At 42.4% G+C, this 15,083-nt stretch overlaps 1 protein-coding gene across 2 annotated transcripts in view; it reads right to left on the minus strand.

The window, feature by feature from the left end:
• Positions 1-3,289: 3,289 nt before the first annotated feature.
• LOC126234306 (uncharacterized) overlaps positions 3,290-15,083 on the minus strand; it is a 78,365-nt gene continuing 66,571 nt past the window's right edge. For both annotated transcript variants that reach the window (XM_049942991.1, XM_049942990.1), the window contains exons 2-3: positions 13,760-13,927; positions 3,290-3,923 (exon numbers count right to left, since the gene is read on the minus strand). In XM_049942991.1, coding sequence (XP_049798948.1) covers positions 3,709-3,923; positions 13,760-13,927 — 383 coding nt within the window. In that variant the 3' untranslated portion in view covers positions 3,290-3,708. The remainder of the gene's footprint in view (positions 3,924-13,759; positions 13,928-15,083) is intronic.

Raw genomic sequence — 15,083 nt, forward strand, 5'->3', positions numbered from 1 at the left:
GGATAAAGAATGGCTGCGGAAACTAACTTTCTTAGCTGAAGTTGCTCTCCCTTTGAATGGACTGAAAAACGACTTCGCTTTCAGTGGGAGGACAATATTTATGATCTTTACATAAATGTTAAAACTTTCAGACAGAAACTGATACTTTTTTTTCAATACAACGGCAGACATACAATTTTCTCACACTTCGCCAATTATCAGTCATTGAAGGGTCAACTTGTTTCAAGTTTTCCACTCTTTCTGGGGTACAGTTTCCTGGTGAACTGCAGAAAAAGCTCTCTTTCAGGTTTTCAGATTTATATGCTCATTACAGCGAAATCAAAATATACCATGACCCCTTCTTTGTGAAGTGGGAGGTGGTCAGGCAACACCGCAAGCGGAAATAATCGGTCTGCACGCTGATGAGTCCATGAAGTACAAGTTTAAAGAAGGAAGCTTTTGCCGGCCGCGGTGGTCTCGCGGTTCTAGGCGCGCAGTCCGGAACCGTGCGACTGCTACGGTCGCAGGTTCGAATCCTGCCTCGGGCATGGATGTGTGTGATGTCCTTAGGTTAGTTAGGTTTAAGTAGTTCTAAGTTCTAGGGGACTGATGACCACAGCAGTTGAGTCCCATAGTGCTCAGAGCCATTTGAACCATTTTGAAGGAAGCTTTTTTCAGATTTACAGGTTTATTCCAGAAGACAAGTGTCCTATGATAAACGAGTTTGGTATCTGTCTTTGGCACTTCCTAGACATGTGAACAAACATTTTCTTCGCTGAATATTAGAAAATCTAAATACAGAGATACACGGAAGGACCAAAGAAACTGGCACATCTGCCTAATAGGCCGGCCGGTGTGGCCGTGCGGTTCTAGGCGCTTCAGTCTGGAACCGCGTGACCGCTACGGTCGCAGGTTAGAATTCTGCCTCGGACATGGATGTGTGTGATGTCGTTAGGTTAGTTAGGTTTAAGTAGTTCTAAGTTCTAGGGGACTGATGACCACAGATGTTAAGTCCCATAGTGCACAGAGCCATTTGAACCATCTGCTTAATATCGTATGGGTCCCCGCGAGTACGCAGAAGTGCCGCAACACGACGTGGCATGAACTCCACTAATGTCTGAAGTAGTGCTGGAGGGAACTGACACCATGAATCCAGCAGGGCTGTCCATAAATATGTAAAATACGAGAGGGTGGAGATCTCTTCTGAACAGCACGTTGCTAGCCATCCCAAATACGCTGAATAATGTTAATGTCTGGGGAGTGCTGTGGCCAGCGGAAGTGTTTTAACTCAGAAGAGTGTTACTGGAGCCACGCTGTAGCAGTTCTGGACGTGTGAGGTGTTTCATTGACCTGCTGGAATTGCTCAAGTCCATCGGAATGCACAATGGACATGAGTGGATGCAGGTGATCAGACAGGATGCTTATGTACGTATCACGTGTCAGAGTCGTATCGAGACGTATCAAGGGTCCCATATCACTTCAACTGCACACGTCCCGCACCATTACAGAGCCTACGCCACAGTCCCCTGCTGACATGCAGGGTCCATGGATTCATGAGGTTGTCTCCATACCCGTACACGTCCATCTGCTCGATAGAATTTGAAACAAGACTTGTCTGACCAGGAGAGGTTTCCAGTCATCAACAGTCCAATGTCGGTGTTGACAGGCCCAGGCGAGGCGTAAAGCTTTGTGTCGTGCATTCAACAAGGCTACACCAATGGGCCTTCGGCTCCGAAAATTATGATGCACTACGCAGTTAAAATTCACTTAATTTGATCAAATTGGCGGGTTTTGACGCAGTCTGCACCAACCCGTTGCACAGTTATGATATATTCCATCATAAATTCTTCTCTTATTCTACTTACTATATTACCTAATGTTATTGTTCGAAACTGAGTCAGCTCAGTGAAATAGTGTATCACTCCTTTACCTCAGATTCAGAATGGAGTTTTAGGAGTTTTACATTATGCTGAACAAATCTACAACAAGTTACTTACAGATGCCAAGTCCTTAGACAGTCAAAAACAAAAGAATATCTCATTAGCTAGTCCTATAATTTTTCAGAATATTTTGACTCAGGAAAGCAAATTCCACGTAACTCTGGTGTTTACGTTAAGCAGCTGCGTTGAGGCTTGCACCTACGCAGCCAGCAACCAGCAACACACGCAGATTAGGCAGTCACAGACCTCACAGGGGACAGCTCTTCAGATGACAAAGGATGGCTGCACTCCACCCAGCTATCAGGCAGCAACCCAAGCGCTGCCAGGTGTCACTGTCTCCATAGACCTTTTCTCCTCTGCGGGCCACGTGATCGGAAATCGCACCTACAGTATCCTGGCACTGAGGCACTATTGAGGCCAGTGCCCAGGTTATGTATGATGGTTCTCTACAAGTGAGTTTCCCAAGCCAGGCGCCAATTGTGAAAGCATTCCTACAATCAGGATCTCACACTAGAGTCACTGCTATAGCGACGCCACCATCCACGTCGACCTTCATCTCCAGAAGTTACCAGCTATGACCTACTCCATTCGTGATCTCTATGGTGAAGGGACGTGATCTCTGATGCTGTGACCAGCAATTGGACTTTGTAATACCTGCCTTGTTTTTTACTGGCAATATGGCATACTTAAACATGTCCCTTCTGGACCTTGATTGCGGCACGCTTTGGATTTTCGAACTATCAATTTACTGTGACATTTTCAGGCCTACAGCATTCCGATATTACTGTTATTCTTCGAATATTCAACAAACGAATTGGCTTCCGTTGTGTTCCGAAGTAACACTCACTGTAGAAGATTGTTTATGTGTGTTACAATAAACTTCCTATTCAGTTTATACCTTGGTATATTTCCTGTGCTGCATTCGGCAGACACATCGAAACAGATTTTGGATTTGTCGACATGTGGGCAGCTGATAGTGTCTATGTAAAGTTATATATGCTTTCTTTGATGTATTAAATAAACACGGCAGTGGAGCAGTGAAGGATGTAAGATAGTGAATTTTTTTTATTTAGATGCAGTTGTTTCTCACCTAATCTTCATAAATATGTATAGGATAATTTACAACTAATTCACAAAATTATCAGTATGAGTATATTAGATATTAGCAATAGTAATAATTTGTTTTTAGTATAATTTAAAACTGTAAGTAGCTACAGTGTCTGCTTCTTCCTCATAGTGCATAAAGTGACTCGCTCCACATCTCTGGGTGCTATCTTTCATTATGGACTTTACAGAGCACAATTTTTGAATGAGTGAATGAATTAACTGCTTCTTTCCTTCGAACTGTTTCGTGAAAGACAATAAATAAATTCTGAGAGATGTAAACTGTTTTATTTTGTTTTACATAATTTACAGTCGTTAGTTTCCAAATGAAAATCGATGAAAGACAACAGTTATATTTTTATGTGGCGACAAAAGCTCGGTTCAGCCCAAAAAAACACAAAAACAAAAAAAAAAACACGAACAATTTCCTCCAATAACTCTGAGGCCAAAACAGGAATCCACTACAGATAAGTTGAACTATGCCTGCAAAGCAGTTTCATTATTTTCATACCCAAATCGCTCCCAATGCCAGTGTGTGGTGTAGCACTTCTTGAAATTGTAACCTTTTTATCACATTAAGATGTCAGTGACAAACAATTCGTCCCTTTTTTAAGAGTTGTTTAACAATTTGAAGTACACTTATGTACATATCACAAAACCGTGTCCAGCTAAATTAGTGCCTCAGTCAGGTAAGTAACAAATGTCCCACGTAATATAGCAGTAGGATATAGAATTTCTGTATCGAATCAGTTCTTCCACCACGATTACACAGATCTTCGGAGCAGAAGTGACAGCTCTCTACCTTCACCATTTTAGCTACCTCCAAGCAGGGATTCGTCATGTCCGGTATTGGCACACACATCCTTTCTGTGTACTTGCGACCGCTGTTCTCTGTAACATCTGTAACATGGGAGATACATTTTTATTACATTTTACACAGATCTGTGATATGACATATCTACATCTATATCTCTACTGAGTGTATTTGCAGTGAGAATGATGTTAGATGTAGGAGATATAAACACACTACTGGCCATTAAAATTGCTAAACCAAGAAGAAATGCACATGATAAACGGGTATTCATTGGACAAATATAATATATTAGAACTGACATGTGATTACATTTTCACACAATTTGGGTACATAGATCCTGATAAATCAGTACCCAGAACAACCACCTCTCGCCCTAACAACGGCCTTGATACGCCTGGGCATTGACTCAGACAGAGCTTGGATGGCGTGTACAGGTACAGCTGCCCATGCAGCTTCAACACGATACCACAGTTCATCAAGAGTAGTGACTGGCGTATTGTGACGAGCCAGTTGCTCGGCCACCATTGACCAGACGTCTTCAATTGGTGAGAGATCTGGAGAATGTGCTGGCCAGGGCAGCAGTCGAACATTTTCTGTATCCAGAAAGGCCCGTACTGGACCTGCAACATGCAGTCGTGCATTATCCTGCTGAAATCTAGGGTTCCGCAGGGTTCGAATGAAGGGTAGAGCCACGGGTCGGAACACATCTGAAATGTAACGTCCACTGTTCAAAGTGCCGTCAATGCGAACAAGAGGTGACAGAGACGTGTGTGTAACCAATGGCACCCCATACCATCACGGCGGGTGATACGCCAGTATGGCGATGACGAATACACGCTTCCAATTTGCGTTCACCGGGATGTCGCCAAACACGAATGCGACCATCATGATGCTGTAAACAGAACCTGGATTCATCCGAAAAAATGACGTTTTGCCATTCGTGCACCCAGGCTCGTTGTTGAGTACACCATCGCAGGCGTTCCTGTCTGTGATGCAGCGTCAAGGGTAACTGCAGCCGTTGTCTCCGATCTGATAGTCCATGCTGCTGCAAACGTCGTCAAACTGTTCGTGCAGATGGTTGTTGCCTTGCAAACGTCCCCTCTGTTGCCTCATGGACCGAGACGTGGCTTCACGATCCGTTACAGCCAAGCGGATAAGATGCCTGTCATCTCGACTGCTAGTGATACGAGGCTCTTTGGGTCCAGCATGGCGTTCCATATTACCCTCCTGAACCCACCGATTCCATATTGTGCTAACCGTCATTGGATTTCGACCAACGCGACCAGCAATGTCGCGATACGATAAACTGCAATCGCGATAGGCTACAATCCGACCTTTATCAAAGTCGGAAACGTAATGGTACGCATTTGTCCTCCTTACACGAGGCATCACAACAACGTTTCACCAGGCTACGCCGGACAACTGCTGTCTGTGTACGAGAAATCGGTTGGAAACTTTTCTCATGTCAGCATGTTGTAGGTGTCGCCACCGGCGCCAACCTCGTGTGAATACTCTGAAAAGCTAATCATTTGCATATCATAGCATCTTCTTCCTGTCGGTTAAATTTCGCGTCTGTAGCACGTCATCTTAGTCAGTAGTGTATAAAAAAATAAACTTGCATACTTTGCTTACTTTCATTCTATTATGTCATACGGGATTATATTTTGGAGCTACTCGTCAAATCGAGCAAAAAGTTTTAGCGAGCTAAAGCGTGCGAAAACATTCATTTGTGGTGTAAACTCAAGAACATCATGTAGAAACCTGTTCAAGGAACTTTGTATTCTAACCACTGCTTCTCAGTATATTTATTCCTTAGTGAAATTTTTTGCAAGTAATATATCTCGGTTTTCAACCAATAGCTCAATACATTGTATCAATACTAGGAATAATAACAATCTACATAAAGACCTAAAATCACTTACCTTGATCAAAAAGGGGTCCAAGATCCAGGAACACACATTTTCAATAAATTACCAGCAATCAATAAGGACTTGGTTTCAGATAATGCAAAGTTTAAACAGTTTGAAACACTTTTTGATAGGCAACTCCTTCTACTCTATCGATGAACATCTTAACAGGGACTGTTAGACCGGCTTAAGTAAAAAGGTCTGTGAGATTTCAGTTTTGACAGCACTTGGTCACGACAGTTGAGATTAGGTATTTTGTGTATGATAAATTTATTAAAAGTGCTTAACAATATTTCATTGTGACAGTGTATTAATTCAGTAAATATCAGCAGTTCCCGTTTACTGTCATGTATTCACCTACTTTGACAATCTGACAAATGATCAGGTTAGAAAGTATTATGTTCAAATGTTTTATGTTTTTTACGTTACACTTTTTGGCTTGTTGCATGCCCAGGGGAATCATCTCATTTTGGGTCTATGGAACGAAAACTGAATCTAATGTCATCTAATTTGTGGCTAAATTTCTTTACATAATTTGAGGACATTAGTTGGGACCAAGACGATCAAGTTTAGAACAGCGACTCATGTCTGGAAATGTATAGTTTTTTCTCTATACGCAAAAGACCCCAAAACACGTTCAAATATCCCACATTATCGACGCCATTGACTAAGGTATTACGTACGTCATTCACCGATCACATGAAATCTTTGATTTGCGAGACCCACTATGACATCTGTGGGGTATGGCTGCGGCGAAAGCTGGAGGAGCAAGGACTGGTTCAAATTCAAATGGTTTTAAGCACTATGGGACTTAACATCTGAGGTCATCAGTCCCCTAGGACTTAGAACTAATTAAACCTAACTAACCTAAGGACATCACACACATCCATGCCCGAGGCAGGATTCGAACCTGCGACCGTAACGGTCGAGCGGTTCCAGACTGTAGCGCCTAGAACTGCTCGGCCACTCCGGCCGGCCAAGGACTGGTGCTCCTGTGTACCGGAACATGCTACGGAGGTACTGCGCCTGTGGTGCCGTCGGTAGTAGCTGGGAAACGGTACGTTTCTGAACAAGTATGTGAAAGGAATTTAGTTACACCCTTACATCTTTTCCACAAGTCACATCGTGGTTTTGTCGACGGGTAGAGAATCAGACTCTTTTTCCCGTCATCCCCTAGTTGTACGGTTCGAAGACAGTGCAGTAGAAAAAAGAATCAGTAGTAATGTAAAACACAAGCGGCTTTGCGTTTTTACTTCTACACACGACTGCATAAATCTGAAGGAGGAAATTATCCAGGTGAAATAATATATTTCAATGCTGCAGCTTCCATTAGACGTCAGCAATTAAATAAAAGAGCCAGACAACGAGATTCTATCTTGCGTTTTGTTGATGGCATAATATTATCTGCCACTAGTTCAGATAACTTGAACAGCGAGAAGAAGAATTTAATAGAGCAAGTTTGAGTGTAGACTTGAAAAACAACTACAATAACTCTATAAATGTAATCCACGTAACGAAAAAAGCATTGCGTAAATTAACAATTATGTCTTGTTTAATATAATTAGGACAGATGAACACTATGACCTGATAGTATAAGCTCCCTACTCCTTGGAGATTATATGGGTTAATTAATGATTATTATGTTACAATCCTCTTTTTGTAGTTGACCGTGTATATCGAGACTTCGTTCATTGTTAAATGCAATCGTGTGGTACTAACTGACGGAGACGCATTAAGAACTGGTAAAATTTAATTTATTTCCTTTATCACACTATTATTCAAACTGTGTGCCACTACTATTAAACATAGAGATAAATCCTTCGCTACGCAACCGCCTACACCTTCCACAGCCTCTCAACAACTGCCTCTACTTGCGACTCTGCGCCACTGGGCATTGTCGCCCTCCAAAGAACAACCACTTACAGATACTACACACCAGTACCCTCACAATAGGAAGGAAAAGAAGGATAAAAATGGACTGGAGCGCTTTCGATAAACAATATAGGCTTCCCTGTGCCGTTCTTCCGAAGTGTATGAAGATGAAAGTTTTCATCTGTGGTGGGGAGACATGGATGTTTTAAGGACAAAACCATTCAAAAACTAAGGGCAATTAAGAGATGCATATTGGGAATCACTATCAGAGACAGGGAACGTACTATAACCCACAATTACATCGCTTACATGAGGCTCTCAAAATCGGATTTCGTAAACCGATATCCCAATCCTGCTTCTCGTTCATCACGTAAACATTCCAGTATCAATTCCGGAAATGCGGTTCTAGCTGCCGGATTTCCTCTTCCACAGTCGATGCTTGCTGTCAAGTAAACACACAAATTTGTTTGAAACGTGCTTGGGTTGTCAGGTTACGTCTTGTTCTTAAAAATTTTCGGCTAATCTGGACGGGGTGATTTTTTATGTAGTGATGGAGAAGTAGAAATATTAGCCCGAGCGTGAATTTGGCTACCACTGATATTTAATTAAAAAGAAACAGCCATTGTTCTGACTAAACCATGAATCGAAACAGCTGATTTCCAGAGTCCATTTGTGCAAAACAAGTAGCGATCGGAAAACCGATATTTGACTGGTCCTCCAAAACCACTTAAGACCTTAACATGTAAACAGGAGAGAAAAGAAACGGCTACCGAAAATCGGTTTTCGCCGTCCGGAAGTTGTTTGTCATGTAAACGTTGCAAATACAACTTAGCACTTTTCTGGCATCACAGGAATTAGGGGAGTTGGATCACTTCGGCAGGCATGGAATGTTCCCGTCCGTCGCCAACCTCAACAAGGAAACAATACCGTAACAATGTGTTGTAGTAGGCACTACGATTGCAGTTATGATTATAGTGTCCTACTTGTCCTACGAGGAGGTTCAAATGGCTCTGAGCATTATGGGACTTAACTGCTGAGGTCATCAGTCGCCTAGAACTTATAACTACTTAAACCTAACTAACCTAAGGACGTCACACACATCCATGCCCGAGGCAGGATTCGAACCTGCGACCGTAGCGGTCGCGCGGTTCCAGCCTGTAGCGCTTAGAACCGCTCGGCCACCCCGGCCGGCCTACGAGGAGGAAGTGCGGCTTGTTCCCTCCTCCCTCCTCCCCACCGCCGGCAACAAACATCTCTTCCGCGCTCAGCAACCTACTTAGGCGATGAACGCGTGCTTAGGCTTGAACTACCGGGTGATCAAAAAGTCAGTATAAATTTGAAATGGTTCAAATGGCTCTGAGCACTATGGGACTCAACTGCTGAGGTCATTAGTCCCCTAGAACTTAGAACTAGTTAAACCTAACTAACCTAAGGACATCACAAACATCCATGCCCGAAGCAGGATTCGAACCTGCGACCGCAGCGGTCCTGCGGTTCCAGACTGCAGCGCCTTTAACCGCACGGCCACTTCGGCCGGCTAAATTTGAAAACTGAATAAATCACGGAATAATGTAGATAGAGAGGTACAAATAGACACACATGCTCGGAATGACATGAGGTTTTATTAGAACCAAAAAAATACAAACGTTCAAAAAATGTCCGACAGATGGCGCATCATCTGATCAGAATAGCAATAATTACAATAACAAAGTAAGACAAAGCAAAGATGATGTTCTTTACAAGAGATGCTCAATATGTCCACCATCATTCCTCAACAATAGCTGTAGTCGAGGAATAATGTTGTGACCAGCACTGTAAAGCATGTCCGGAGTTATGGTGAGGCATTGGCGTCGGAGCTTGTCTTTCAGCATCCCTAGAGATGTCGGTCGATCACGATACACTTGCGAATTCAGGTAACCCCAAAGCCGATAATCGCACGGACTGAGGTCTGGGGACCTGGGAGGCCAAGCATGACGAAAGTGGCGGCTGAGCACACGATCATCGCCAAACGACGCGCGCAATAGATCTTTCACGCGTCTAGCAATACGTTTTTTTTTTTTTTTGTTCTAATAAAACCCCATGTCATTCCAAGCATGTGTGTCAATTTGTACCTCTCTATCTACATTATTCCGTGGTTTATTAAGCCTTCAAATTTATACCGACTTTTTGATCACCCGGTATACCCCCATCTCCACATCCCCGAAAAGTGCCAAGTTACTCTGTGTAGTGCTGTCTTGGAAGGCATGATGACGGTATTGTAAATGAAATTGAGGTTAACATGACATTTAGCCAAAGAAATGGATTTAAAAAAAAAACGAGAGATGACCTATGTTGAAGTCCATGAAATAAAAAAAACAATAACTTGATGGAAGGTAAGTAGATGAGATAACATATCACGCAGGAGTGGCAAGTATGTGCATAGCTTGACGACAGGAATGTATGGAGAGGTCTAGAGGGAGCCATTATCCAGAAGTGGATTTCAAACGGTTCGTGATGATGACAGTGAAGATCAGATGGCTGGTTCCTGCAATATGACAATGTTCCCAGTCACACAGAATTGAATGTCAGGCAATTTTCAGCAAAAATTAAGATCTTCGTTTTTTTTGTTTGTGCCTTTGACCGTGTCGGTGCCAAGTCGGCATTGTTATTTTACGAATCTGGCGACGTTAATTTAGGGGATCGTCGTATGCCGTTCCTGTCACTACCCCGTAACACCCAGGGACGGAATGTCTACATCTACAACTACACGATTACTCTTCAACGCACAGTTAAGTACTTGGCAGATGGGTCACCGAACCACCTTCAAACTCTCTGCCGTCCCATTCTCGAACGGTGGGCGGCAAAAACGAGCACTTAAATATTTTTGTGCGACTTCTGATTTCTCTTATATTATTATTATGATTATTTCTCCATTGCAGGTGGCCGCCAACAAAATGTCTCACCATCAGAGGAGAAAGTTGGTGATTGAAATTTCATGAGAAGATTCTGCCGCAATGAAAAACGCCTTTGTTTTAGTGATTGCCAACTGATTTCACTTGTCAAGTCTGTGGCATTCTTTCTCCTATTTCGAAATAATAGAAAAAAAAGTATGACCCAACTGTCTGTGTGTAGTGTTATTCGCACGAAAGCGAGCTTGTGTACTGTGAATCTGAGGTGGGACTTCGGTATGACACAAGCGGGATGTGTAAAACCACCTAAAAACCACTTCGTGGCTGCCGCCGCACCGATCCACGTCGTCCCATTCTCACTTGCCCCTCCTACTGTATCTAGTCTCAAATGAATATTTCATATTACCTAGATAGGAAAGGTTTTCAGGGCATAGAAGAAGTGAAGCAAATATCATTGAACTCATGAAATAGCGTTTACGGAAAAAAACAAGTAGTCCTAACCGACGCATCCATGCGGATGATTGGTCAGCCGAACAAAAATTGACCAATAGAGGCAACCAACAAAACAACCCTTGTAATGCGGCAGAATTTTGTCTCTATACATTTAACATTCTGTTGTATTTTTTTTTTCGATTTATATTTATATTAGATCAATGTTTATGATGCATAGTCTTATTATTAATCATTTCATTGGCTGATATCGGCTAGCACCACATACCAACAATTTCTGTAGTGCTGCATGTCTGGGAGTAAACTAGAGCTGACAGTGACAAAGAAGGCGATGTAGGCTACACGTTTCTGTCGTCACTATCGGCTAAAGAGAGACTGGGAAGAGACTTGTCATGCTCATCAGGAACGGACATTTACTGTCCTGGGAGAGAGCAAAGCTGGAGCCCACAGAATTTCCATAGTGCAGACAGTGTGAGTGGGAGCTTGCACTGTGGTGGATCGTACAAAATTTCTAAATAGCGTTCCTGGAGGAAGAGGTCAGGGGAGGAACTAGGTGAAAAGAAAAAAAAATCGTTCAAATGGCTCTGAGCACTAGGGGACTTAACTTCTGAGGTCATCAGTCTCCTAGAACTTAGAACTACCTAAACCTAACTAACCTAAGGACATCACACACATCCATGCCCGAGGCAGGATTCAAACCTGCGACCGTAGCGGTCGCGCGATTCCAGACTGTAGCACCTAGAACCGCTCGGCCACTCCGGCCGGTCTAGGTGAAAAGACATCCGTTTAGTGCGAAAGATGCAGAGGTTTACAAACAATGGCCGCAAGCTGACCTCCAACGAATTTTCTCATGGGAAGCGCTGGAGCACACTTTCCGCTGTTAAGCAGAGACAGTTATCTGATTGGTGGAGTGCTGACGATGTAGGAGAGGAAATGGAAACTTACGCAAAATATTCTGAAAGGAGTATGAGCTTCAGGTGGTTGACTGGCAGATTCATGACCCATGTACTCGGAGGTAATGTTTTCGTAATGGCCACTGGGATTCATGGCCTGAGCGCAGACATAGACACTGGGTGTTCAGGAACAAGCAGGATATGAATAGAAGAGGCACCTCCCTGCGGGGATCGATCTAAGACAGTTCTCTCCAGAGATAGAGACTTCACTAGTGAGGCCCACAGCGGAGAATCTGGCGATTAAATTTTGAGAAGTGTTGCTTGTGACACAAGAAGCGCATGAAACCGTTTCTCTGTGAACGGAGTTGTTCTTCTGTTTAATTGAGAGACGATTCCTTAGCTCTCTGTGGAGTCTGACACACACTGAAGTGCTTCTTTACGGTGGTATACTTGAGTCGAATTTGTGTTCCTCACTAGTGAGCTAACAGGGATATTGACTCATGTTCTGTCTTGTGCTGAGGTATTTTCAGCCCTAGGAGTTTGCAGATGGCATATTGCGTCCACTGGGTAGGCATATAATAGCAGGTACGCCACATACTTCATCTGCACAGTGACCAACATCCCAACATGCAGATCATCGGTGCAGTACAACTCCTGTCCGTAATTCAATAGGGGATATGCCCACTCTTGTTCAGTGGACAGGGAAGCATTCACAGTAACTGTCCTGAGTTCCATTTGCTTGTCCACTGAGATTTTTCAGAAAATGCCAGTCAGGGTGTGGCCTTACGTTTTTCTACCATATTTTCCGAATATTTCGAAATTTTAAATATGGCTGAAGCAGCAACTGTTGAAAATCTTCACGGTAAATGATAACAGCCAAACAGTTGCTGGATAATGATTTATTTAAATCCTTGGCCACAGTTTCGGCATATCTAAATATACCTTCATCAGAAGCAAAAATGCACTAAAATCACATCCTGCAGTGCCAAAGTCACGATTGTTTTATGTACCTCCACTGCAGGCTGTTATTTTAGTGTATTTTTGCTTCTGATGAAGGTATATTTAGATATGCCGAAACCGTGGTCAAGGATTGCAATAAATCTTTATCCTGCAACTGTTTCGCTGCTATAATTTATCGTGAATATTTTCCGAATATTTCTAAATTACATGTAGGGTAGAATCTGACATTGTGTACTTCATATCTATACAACTTTTTGCATTCTACATGTTTTTTTGAGAATAAATAATTTACGTTACCAAATTGTAATTCGTTTTAGTGGCATACCTGCAGGAATGGTTGGTTGGTTAGTTGGTTGATTTGCAGGAAGGGACCAAGCAGCGATGTTATCGGTCCCATCGAATTAAGGAATGGTGGGGAAGGAAGTCGGCCGCGCCCTTTCGAAGGAACCACGTGCCTGAAGCGATTTAGGAAAGTCACGAAAAACATAAATCAGGGTGGACGGACATGGATTTGAACCGTCGTCCTCCCGAATGCGAGTGCAATGTGCCAACCACTGCACCACCTCGCTCGATCAGAAGTGATTGATGTGACCTGCTAAACTGAACTGAAGTCAAAACACAACATGATACCTCGTATGATGGAAATCCCTATGTGTATGTTGTCACTTGCATTGCAGGCGTGAGAATTCCATTGCGGAGACAACATTAGGCAACCACACATACACACGCTATACGTTACACACACTATGGGAGTTTACACGCTTCTATACCAGCCCCGGGAGGGGGATTTTAGTACTTTCATCCCCACCCCATCTCCAGTATATTGGTCATTTTGAACTTACATCAAGGTCAACAATAAACGGTTGTCCTCACTTGGTGTGAATGAAATATCAACAAAAATCTAGGAATTACAAGGAAATGCAACAACGTACATGCAGGTTACAATACTTACTGGTGTACACGAGACTGACGCAGTGAGTGGTGTTCTTAATGGTATTTACTTGGACGATTGGAGCATTTAAAAAAGCCAGGTACTCATCACAATCTCCCTGGTTTTGCGGATTGGTTGCGCATGAAGGATCTTCAGCTGAACGGCACAGGTAACAGTTCAGGGCAGATGCTGCAAAGAGGAAAAGAACGAAAGGCATTAACCGTTTTATCGAATGAATAATTCATACATTTTCATATATTTTAAGGCAGAGTTACAACTACTAAACATCATCATGACTCTAAACAGTAAAAATTCAACTATTAGTTGTGTTCTTGTAATATACAAGGTTCTTAGTCACTTATCGGATTGCTTAATTAATTCAGGTGAAGCGGGACTTTGAATTTCGCCGCGCTACACTCGTTCCCTCAGATAAAAAATATCCCGTCGCAGCGGTATGAGCGCTCGACGGCAGAGAAACTACTAAAATTGTAACTCTTTTTTTTGTTTTCTATCCGTTTCAATTGTCTCTTGATAGTCGAAGCTTAAGGCAGACGTGATCTGATTAAGACGAAAAAAACTTATTAATGTGTAGACATTGTGGAAGTTGTTATGAAATTCGGAGGATGGAGAGAAGCAACTAAAATAAATTGCATTTAATATCAAGACGGTTTTGGATACATTAGAGATTCCTGGACAATGAAACTTATCGCAAGATTTCGGAGCAGACTTTTCACGCAGAAATGAAGGAGATTTTTGAAGACCTGGACGCCGCATGAAAGAAGACATTTAACCTGGTAAAGGATGAACTCTTATCTACGTCATTTCCCCCTATCAGTTACATTTTGTTATTCTCTGTTCCTTTTCAATACTTTTTGTAGTGGAAATTGGTTTAACTTTTGCTCAAAAACGCCACAAGGACCACCCCAACAATAGTTTTTCTGTAATACGAAGTCCGATTTGCTTTTCATTCTTTCCCTTTTTCACGGTCTCTCTTCTCCATTAATTTTTTTATTAACTACTACAACTGGCTCCCGCGACAGGACGCAATTTTCGGATGTGTCGTTTTTGAGCAAATTTGAAACTTTAATTTGTATTTTTTCCCAACAGAGAATAACCAAAAATCCTGAAGTTTAAAGGGTAACGAAAACACCAACTTTATTGTACCTAAGCAAATGATACCACAATATTGTAAAGAATTTTTGTAACTAATTCAATCTGTTTTCTTTTCATGGCATATATTGATGCAAAACTGTTATTGTGAGACCTTTTGGTGATTATCCGATGGAGATGTATTAAGAAAAACCATATTTTGAGAATACGATTTACGCAGAAGTGATTGACCAGC

Source organism: Schistocerca nitens, chromosome 2 (assembly GCF_023898315.1).
Source record: "Schistocerca nitens isolate TAMUIC-IGC-003100 chromosome 2, iqSchNite1.1, whole genome shotgun sequence".
NCBI classification, from domain to species: domain Eukaryota; kingdom Metazoa; phylum Arthropoda; class Insecta; order Orthoptera; family Acrididae; genus Schistocerca; species Schistocerca nitens.